We start from the raw sequence: 10,527 nt of genomic DNA, 5'->3' as shown, positions 1-10,527 counted from the left end.
TTGCTGGTTCCTGAAAGTGCAGTGTTGACACGGGAAAATCTATCAGCAATTCGATTTCCATGAAAAGTAGTTATACGATTCAATTGCATAGGTTTGCATTTTCAATTTGTGGGGAACAATAGGCCCAGCCTCACGTCCTTACTTTAAAGATATCATGTCAACTGGAGATTCTTTTTTTTGATATCTGTGAGAGTTGGGCCTGTTTGCACATACTCCAACTAATCTTACGAGACAACCCATCTGATCCTATATATTTGAGTGCCAAAGAAATGTAGAATATTAAATCCTACGTAGGTGGCTATCATGAATTGAACTCATTCCCTCTAAATCCTGAAGGAAGATTTCTAAAACAAGTATCCTAGTAGTTTGCTGAAGCATAGCACTTATGATTTTTTTAAGTTGAAAGAACTAAAAGAGGAAACTTGAGCAACATAAACTTGGAACGGTGAGTGAAAGTAGATTCCTCTTTTAAGATCTCCTGAACCCGGATATAGCCAATTTGTTTGAGAGTTGAATATTTAAAGAAAGTTGAATGTTCTATCTGGACTCTCAAGCTCGGTCGTTTTAAATTTTTAATTTTTATGACCAACTTCAAGTTCAACTTCAAAGTTCTACAAATTAGTGCAGCATGTCCAAAAGAAATGGCGAAGAATTAATTTTTTGTGTGTCCAATAGGCACACTTACAGGCTACAGTATCACCAAGCTCTGCACTCCCTTCTCTACAAATGTGAAGGGTTTAAGAGGTCTTTCTTTCAAAGGGTAACCCACAATTTCGTGGCTTAACTAAGTCAGAGCAACCTTGTGAAGGACTTATTGAGGCATGAAAGAATATATTATATGAGATAAAAGAAGATATTATCTGATTATAGGATCACTCCTTGGAGGGCTACCCCTAGTTGTCGACATGACAAAAGAAAACAGAAAAGAAAAGATCATGATAAATGATTCAAAAGTGAACCAAATTGTCAAAGAAACAAATGCTCAAGTAATAACTGAAACACTTTAACTTGCCTGGGGGATGGTACCATCTTCCACCTGGGTAGTGGAAGAAACTTGGTGGATAGGGGGTGTTTCTTCCAGTGATGAGAAATCAGAACCATCAAATGTTGATAACGAAACACACTCATCAAAATATGCCAAGGCATCGTCAGTTAAACGCTTTGACATCCTTCTTCTTTCAATACTAGCCTGTTTTAAATTGAACAAACGATCAATTCCTCGCTGCCATTCCTTTGTGCAAGATATGCATCAGAAAGACCAGAATGTAAATATGCTAAATCCGTAATGGAGGAAATCGCATCCTGTCTTCAATCATTTGTTGAAGAGAGGAACTTATCAGGAGAATTCTAGACAGATTATGCCAAAACGGGGTACTGATTTGAATGTAACATGGATGAAGAAACTATGAGAGCATACTTTTCGTCTCATAGAAGTCTTAGGAGCTGGTATTACTTCCCGCAAAATTCTACTGAGCTCTAATTCACGATGCTCTTCCACTGCCAAGTCTGCCCGAAGTTTTCTAGCTCGCTCTTGCGACTACAAGTTGAAGGAAATTATATTAATGTCTTATTATTAGCAATTAAATAATAAAAACAGAAAAGAATTTGGAAACACAAAATATGAACCATAATCGAACGGGAGGAACAACCATCAATATCGAGAAGGGTATGAAGTTAAATGAATAAACAAGTACTACCTGCTCAAGCTTCTTCGTATACTCGCTTCTCAAGTCCACCAATTCAATTGCACCTGGATTCACCAATTCAGGAGGGATATCAATGTCAGAACTTCCTGTAGTATCAGCACTGCTTTGTGGAGCCTGAAATTATAAGCCATGAAATAGTTGAAGCAAACAACATTATGAACAAATTTGAACATATAGATAGGTCATCTTATACAAGAGAAATATATATCAAATTATTCCTGGTCTACATTTCTCATTTCCAGGAATTTTGATGTGCCAGTATATAATTGACAATCTTTATTAGTTAAACAGATCTAAATCATCTGATCAACTATTCCTGTTCCTAGCTAATAGTATGGTTTCATATACTATAAATATCCAAGACTCCATGATTCTAAATTAAGCTAATATAAAAGTTTTTCGAGATAAGGGTGAGAACACCAAAAAATTGTTTCCCCCGTGAAAGAATAGTTATTATAAATAAACCCTCAACGTGATAAAGAAACAACCCAAAAGTTAGAAATATCCATTCCTCACACTTGTGAACAGCAAAAAACCATGGATATGGACTGAATTCCAAATATCTTGTGAATTTTACTACCTTTATAAGACATGTTCTGAAAAACTAAGGGCTGTAGTGAAAATATCAGTAAAGATATCAACAAGGCTCGAGATGCCGGAAAGTATTAAAGACTTTTCAACAACAATTGTCGGAAAGTTGGGGTTTATGGTTGGAGAGAAACAATATATCATTCAAGAACAAGAAAGATTGTGAAAGAAACTATTGGCTCGGCAACATTCATTGTCCTTTAGGTATTCCATACATCTTGTAATTACTTCCCTCACAATTTACCGAACTTCCATAACTTGATGATGTCTTACCACAATCTTAATAAAATGAGCTTCTTTAGGGGAAAAAAGCTATATTTTTTACATCCATCCAATAATAATTCCAAAATAATCAAATTAAAAAATTTCATGCCAACATGACCAGAGCTCAACTGGTATAATAAGGTATGTACCCTCAACTAAAGGGTTAGAGATTCAAGTATCTCACCCCACATATCATTCAACTAAACAAAAATTCATATACTTCCTCTAAGAGTTCCAATGTTATACGAACAAAGAGACGAAAGAAACATAAACATCCGCAGAAGACGGAACTTACACTGAGAAGGTCATTGTGGATATCTTGGACAGCACGTCTTACTTCATATTGAATTATGTCATATATGTCACTACCACTGGAATGTCCTTGCAAACAATCCCCTTTTATTGACTATTGAAGGAACCAGAGTCATAATTAAACAATTAAACTATGGCTTAGCACTACTTAAATGAGAATATTCAAACAGAAATAATCTAAAATTGGCATAACCCACCTTCATTTGTTCACAAACAGCTCTTACGGTCCTCTCTTCAGCTTCAGACAAAGAGCTCGCTGTGGACAGCCTATCTTCAAAACTACAAGACTGGGACCAATGTTCCAACACTTAGTGATAATAATGTAGCATCAACAGGAAAGATCTTATAGAAATAAAAGAAGAATTTAAAGCTTTTACCACCGACACATCGCAGTTATCTGATAAATCAAAGGGCAAACGATGACTCGACCGATCTCGCAGGCCTTTTGATTGCTGCAAAGCATCCGAAGAACTACTTCTAGTTCTAACTAAGCCAACCTCTCTCCGCCCATGAAGCAACGAATCTGGAGTCTTTCTATTATTGAATTTCGTACTATAACGACTATCTCGCTCAGCCTCACTCTTAATATCAGAAAGAAGGGAAAAGAATTCAGTTCTAGTGCTCCTAACATTCTTTGAACTTGCAGATATAGAGAAAACAAAGCAGGGAATGAAATTAATGTCGAACCTCAGAGTTCAAGGACAGCGATGAGACAGGATATCGAGTCACAGACGCCGAGCGTTCCCGCCGTTCAGTGCCTACCCTCGACAAGCTTCGGCCACCGGTTTTCCTGCTTCCTGAACCTACACTTCCAGAATCGGAGCTCCTCGACACTGATCGTCCCCTAGAATTCTCAACACCACCAGAACTGACACGTTTCGAACTTCCTGCACTAATTCTGGTGGAACTTCCATCAGATTCAAGGTTAACAGTTCGAGCTTCTTCCAAAGGAGGCGAACCATTGCTCCAGAAGAGCGGATTATCTCTACTATTCGAAAAATCTGCCGAAACATCCGCAGCGCTAGATCTGGAAAAGGCACTCACGCTTCGTGATCTACGGATAGTAGCTTTCTTGGGAGAATTACCACTCGGCTTGCTATCTTTACCCGATGTTGACGCGCCACTGCTCGAAGAAGGTGTCACCGAAGTCGAACCTCCTCTTCTAGATGAGGATTTGAAGGCAGCCATCGCCATTAGTAATTAACAATGAAAACAACACGAGGATCGGAAATGGCGAGTCGAGAGAACTTAAGAATGCATCTAAACAAAGGTAGGCGATAATAGTCAAAGCTGAAAGGGTTGGATGAAGCATTCATAAGAGTAAAATATAAGAGTCGAAGGCGAAGATTACGGAGTATGATTGATTAAAATACAGAAAGAAAGAAGATGCAATGATTTTGTGCAGAATAACACCGAGAGAGAGGAAGGCGACGCGACGGAGCTGACCGGACACCGCTCTGCTTCCGCCGAGTTTCTTGATTGCGCCGCCACGCAGTAGGAAATCGTGTTATCTACAAAACACCGCGATGACACGTTTTTTTTATTAAACAAATCGTCATTCGTTTCTTTCTCGCCTTATGCAGCATAAAGCCATAAACGCATTTCATACCGGAATTCTAAAGGGTTTTTTTTTTCAAAATAAATAATAATAATAAATTTTAGATATTTATGCCTTTTAAAAAAATAAAAAAAATAGTAAAGTTTTCGAAAATAAAAAATAAAATATACAAAATAAAAATAAAAAAAATAACGCCAAAATGAGCCTAACTTAGCACTAATAAACCAATATTAAGGTTCAAATTTTCTTACCTCACATTAATATGTTTAAATCTAACTAAATTTTAAGATTTTTTTTTTAATAAAGATTAAATTAGAAAAAAAAAATTAGATGAAGAGTGTATAGACTATGGCCTACACGGGTGTGTTGGATTACATTTTCAAGTGTTTAATTTAAAAACTAAGTTATTTTGGAAAAATTTGAAGTGTTTGACAACCACTCAAAATAGTTTCTCAAGCGTATTTTAATCAATTTTTATCAAAAATGTTTAAATAAAAATGAGATTTTTGAAAAATATTTTTTTCTTAAGTCAATCCGACGGATCTTACATCGTCTTATTATTAAAATTTTTGAAATTAGATTGTTGGAAAATAAAATTTAGGAATTTAGCTCTGGTGGTAATCATTTGATTTTTGTTTTTTACTTTTGAAAACTATGTTTATTTTCTCACTATTTCTTGTTCATGGTTTTTATATTTCCTATATAAGCATTTGAATTCTTAATCAATTTCAAAAAATAAAAACAAGTTTTTTAAAAACTACTTTTTAAGCCTTTGGTAACCATTTCTTTTTTTTCTTTTTTTTTTTTTTTTAGTTTTTGGAAAAATAAGCATATTTTCTCTCAATTTCTTACTTATGGTTTTCATCTTTAAGAGTTGAAATTTTTAGCCAAATTTCAAAAATAAAAACAAGTTTTTGAAAACATTAGTAAAAAGTAGATAAAAAAGCAAGACATTTAGACGTGGTAGGATTGTTTATAGATTTCATAAACCAAAAACTCAAAATTAAATGGCTAACAAATGATACCTTAATTTTTGAATGTTGTTTTTGATTTTGAAAACACTCCTCAAATCTAGATAACAAAACATATACCAATAGATGGAAGTGACGGCTTATAAGCTTAATTTCCAAAAAAAACCAAAATAAAAAATTAAATGGTTAACAAACAAAGCTTTAATTATTATTTCCATTAAATTTTAAAGACCAAAAAATATTTTTTTAACCAACATTTATGTGTCAATGTGAGCATAATACAACAATATAATGGTATTCCAAATATTTCATTAAGTTGTGATATTGTTTACATTCCTATACCCATACTATTTCCTCTTTTGAAACTTTGTTTGCATTTTTTACCCTATTAGATTTTTACAATTTGGTCTCTCCAATTTTGACTTTTATAGTAATACTCAACTACATCACAAAATGCACGTATTTTTATGTATTTACTTTTATCATATCTACAATATTTTTAAAAAATTGATCATGTAACAAATTATGATTGAATAATTTGATGAAAAAAACGATAAGAGTGTCCCGAAATACTTTTTTCTCTAATAATCTACTAAACAATTAAAGGCTGACGAGAGAAATAGCAAATGCTAAAATTTCATTCAGAAAAATGGCAAAAATATTATAAAATTGTAAAAAATAGCAAACTGAATTTAAATAATAGAAAATATATATTAGTGAATGATCAAACTACCCAAAAACTAATAAATTGAGTACAAATAGACAATGTTTCAAAAATAACTCGAAAACTGCAAATACACTCTTCTAAACTTTTAGAAAAAAATTACAATCTCAATCGAAATCTAAAAAAATAAACAACATGGTTAAAATCTTATAAACCGTTCAAAAATCTAAAACTTGTCAATATGGTCCTCATCGAGAAACAATTGGTGGCTGCTTCTTCAATGGATGGCCATGATGGTGTGTTTGTGGTGTGATGGTCACGGGTGGTGGCATGCAACTACTTAGAGAACCTGTCGATGATGAGCAAAAAAATATTTGACATGCAAACCGAAATGTAGTAGAGAGGATGTGGTGAGAGAAGAAATAATGGAAGGTTGTAAAGGAGGTGACCTAAGATGTGGTGAGGAGGGTGTGCTAGCATTGATTTTAAATGAGAGGTTGCGGAGATGTTATGGCTACAAGTTTGCTCGAGATGGAAAATGGGAAAGAGAAAAATGAAAAAATGAGATAAGAGGGAGGTAAAGTAGAAGAGAATTTTTTTAAAAAGAATATATATATATTTTTAGGGAGGAAAGTACTTAGATTTTTTATTTTTTTCACAAAAATTATAAATATATTGAAACTTTTGGAAATAAGGGTGAGGTTGTTTTTTTTTTTTTTTAATAAATGATATATTGTTATATCATTATATTAACATTTTAAAATAAATAAACTATTTATAAATTAGTTAATAATATACACAAAAAAAATAAATTATAATCAACAAAATTAATAAACAAATAAATAAAAAAGATAAAACGGAACTTATAAACAAAAAGATAGACTCAAAACATATATTGTTGAAGAACCACGGAGAATCTCTATTTATTTAAATAAGGAAACACGAAAAATAAAAGTTAAAATTGCATAACTTTATATATTACATTTACATTGTATGTGTACATGTAGATTAGTTGATCTCATAACTTCATGTTATAAATACTCTGCAAATGTATATTAGTTATTTTTAGAGCTATAGAGCGGAAAACTGAAAAACTACGTTTAACTTTATCATTACATTTTAGGAGTTGATAACATTATCTTATAATACTAATAAAAAAAATTTTTGATAAAACTAAAAATATGGTAACAAAAGTTAAACTATTGAAAAATAGTTTAGATAAACAATATTTGGATAATAATGTTCTCAAGGAAGTTGAAGAGGAATGTTCCTATTTCAGGTGAATTTATTATTCAAATATTATAGTGTATTTGCAAGATTCAAGGTACATTAGAATAGTCGCACTTTATATAAACATAACTCCAATTCTCTGTTCTCCGCAATCACGGAAGTCCCAATTTATTTTATTGTAGCCTCTAATTTTGATTTGCTTCGATGAATAAGATTTCATCCTCTTTGGGCCGAACAACAAAAAAGTTGCTTAAATAATGAAACAAAAGAGATTGAATCATTGAATGTCATACAATAACAAATGATTTTTTCTGAAACATTTCGCTTTAAATACTTGATTGGATAGAAAGGAGGGAAAAACAAACTAAGAAGTTGAAAGTAATCCATTGTAAAGCCATAGCAAAAACAATAGCTTGTGAAAAAAAACCACAAACAAAACTTAAATAGATAAACACTTTGTGTGAGTAATAAAAGTGATGACTATTTTTTTTTTCGAATAGTTAACGTAATCTAAAATTAATGATACCTAAAATAATTCAAACTTTTAAGTCTATGGAAATATTCAGCTAATTTATTAGAATATGTATTAATAAAACGTGCACAACAATTAAAAAAAATTTGCATAAATTTAATTATATATAAAGTAATGAAAAACAATTCAAAGACTAGAATAATTAAAATTGTGATTAGATAAAATGAAATTTGATAATATATGAAAATTTAAAATATAAATTTGGTAGAAAAATTTGGATATTTAATTTGAGTGAGATTAATTCAAAAAGTGGTTAAACAGAATCTAAATTAATAATAAAATATATAGATTACGTTTACATAAAAAAATCAGGGGCAAAAATTTTAATTAGTTTTATCAATAACAACAAGTACCAACTAGACACTGACAAATAAGGGATTCACTCCAATTCCCCGAACAATTAACAACATGTTCCATTTCCAACAAGTCCGAATTGGTTTTAAAATGGGCCGGGCTTTGTCACATTTGTCTGAGACTTGAGAAAGCCCCCGTTTATTGCTTCATATGGACTTTATAAGGAAACCCGTTTCTCAATTTAGGTTTTTTGGGCTTTTTTTTTCTCGAAAATTTCGTAAAAAAAATAGTGTATGATTTATTTAATTAAAATTTTACATTTTATATCACTAAAGTTAAAGTTGAATCGAGAAAAATAATTTTGAGAAAAAATATTTAATGAATTCCTAATGCGAATGGACCTAAAAATAAAAATTATCGACCCTCAATCGAGTTTGAATTGGATTTAAAATATAAGTTTTGGGTTTGGATTTGATCATTTTTATTTTTATTTTTTAAATCTTTGCTAGAGATTTTACTCTAGTTCACAGAGACGAAATTTCAACAAATATCTCTAAAATTGTAATATATTTCATATCTAGATTTTGCTCTAATTTTCGGACAAATATAACCGAATATTATTCTCTCTTATTAAGTTTTAACTTTTTTACAATTTAATTTTAATTAAAAATTCACTAAAAAATTCATTTAAAGTTGAAATTGATATTACATCAATTAATTACAGGTAGATCTGTAATTATGCGGGATATAATTTTATTTTTCACTTACTATGGCGTGCTACCCCTTCTATTTTTGGAATATTTTAGTTAAGTGTTTTTTTTTTTTTTTTTTTTATTTTTTTTGGATTTTGGAATTATTATTTAATGAGTATATATATATATATATATATATATATATATATTAGAATAGGTGATATTATTATACAACAGGGGAGATCCCACAGCCCGGATCAAGGCATCAAAGCAACAAAATACAAGCAAAGACAGGACAACAAAACCAAAACAAAGCTAACAAAATTAGACCATAACAAAACCAAAACATAAATGCAAAATCCCCAAACCACCAGGGAGAAAGCTAGAGAAAAGAAACCAAAACCCCACAAACTAGGGACAACAACAAAACAAAGAACGGCAAGTTAAAAAAAAAGAAACAACCATAAACACACTAGATAAGACCAAGAAGATCAATTCGCCAGGAAGCAAATCGAGCACGAACCATAGAGACCATAAGGTGAAATAGAGCAGACACCGACCTTGGTCGACCTCCATGCAGTCGCCGATTACGCTCCTGCCAGATGTAGTAGATGGAAGCACACCAGAATACACGGAACAACTTACTACGCACCTCTTTACCCGACCCCACTCGACATAACCAACTCAATTCGACATCCCAACCCGTCACCCAATGAGACGAACCCAACTGACGCAACACACCAGACCACACCTCTCTCCAAAACTCACACTCAAAATATAAATGATCCCACGACTCCACACCTCCCCCACACAAAAGACACCCTCCTTTGAAAACACACCTCAACTCCTTAACCAATCCCACGTACCCAACCTGTCCCTCAAAGCTAACCACGCACAGAAGAAGTGATGCAGAATACCACCTCTCGCCCACAAAATATTAGCCCAAGACACCCTAGGACGACGAGGACGAAAACTCTCCCATGCACTATTGATAGAAAATCGACCACTAAAATCCAACACTTCCTCCCCCCTCACCAAGAACCCACTGCCTGAATAAGACCCCAGATCTCAAGCAACTCCCAAGACACTATAGGCCACCTCCAACCTTTCTCACTATCCATGAACTCTGACAACCGCGCCTCCAAACTACTCACTGCATCATAAACCACCATAGACCCATATGAATCCAAAATCGCACCTCCCGATAACCAAGGATCCCACCAAACAAAACAAGACCGTTCATCGCTGACCATCAAACGAACCAGATGCTTGAATCTATCTCTACTTCGCAAGATAGCCCTCAAGCACCAATACCTCCTAACCTCACTTTGAACAGCTCACAAAGACCGTTAACGCGAAACATACGCCTCCACCTACGCCATCCATAATGATCCTGGTTTAATTAAAAGAAGCCAGAGCAGCTTCATAATAGCAGCCTGGTTCCATGAGGCCACATGCTTCACACCCAACCCCCCTCTCCTAACGACAAGCACATCTCATCCCATGCCACCCGTGTACCACCCTGACTCACCACAATACCCTTCCATAAATAACTACGTAACAGACGATCAACCTCATGAGTTACACACGTAGGCAACACGATGATGCTACACCGAAACACTTGAAAGAACTGTAAAACAGACCTAACAAGCTGCAACCTCCCAGCAAAGGAGAGGGACTGCACTGCTCAGTTTCTAATACTAGCTGTAATCCTCT

General features: G+C 33.5%; 1 protein-coding gene across 2 annotated transcripts; it reads right to left on the bottom strand.

The window, feature by feature from the left end:
* Positions 1 to 822: 822 nt before the first annotated feature.
* On the bottom strand, positions 823 to 4,481 carry LOC150035124 (uncharacterized). 2 transcript variants are annotated; one of them, XM_090315306.1, is made up of 7 exons: positions 3,558 to 4,481; positions 3,248 to 3,451; positions 3,068 to 3,157; positions 2,854 to 2,964; positions 1,698 to 1,820; positions 1,418 to 1,537; positions 823 to 1,189 (listed from the first exon to the last, which is right to left on the bottom strand). In XM_090315306.1, the coding sequence occupies exons 1-7, from the start codon at positions 4,062 to 4,064 to the stop codon at positions 1,004 to 1,006; spliced, it is 1,341 nt and encodes a 446-aa protein (XP_090171432.1). In that variant the 5' UTR covers positions 4,065 to 4,481; the 3' UTR covers positions 823 to 1,003. The 2 variants fall into 2 exon arrangements, with proteins under 2 accessions (XP_090171432.1, XP_090171433.1); XM_090315307.1 differs by lacking the exon at positions 2,854 to 2,964.
* Between the last annotated feature and the right edge of the window lie 6,046 nt (positions 4,482 to 10,527).

Source organism: Benincasa hispida, chromosome 7 (genome assembly GCF_027475165.1).
Source record: "Benincasa hispida cultivar pf3 chromosome 7, pf3_genome.v1.1, whole genome shotgun sequence".
Lineage (NCBI taxonomy): Eukaryota > Viridiplantae > Streptophyta > Magnoliopsida > Cucurbitales > Cucurbitaceae > Benincasa > Benincasa hispida.
The sequence above is the reverse complement of the archived record's forward strand: the minus strand, read 5'-3'. Positions and strand labels throughout refer to the sequence as shown.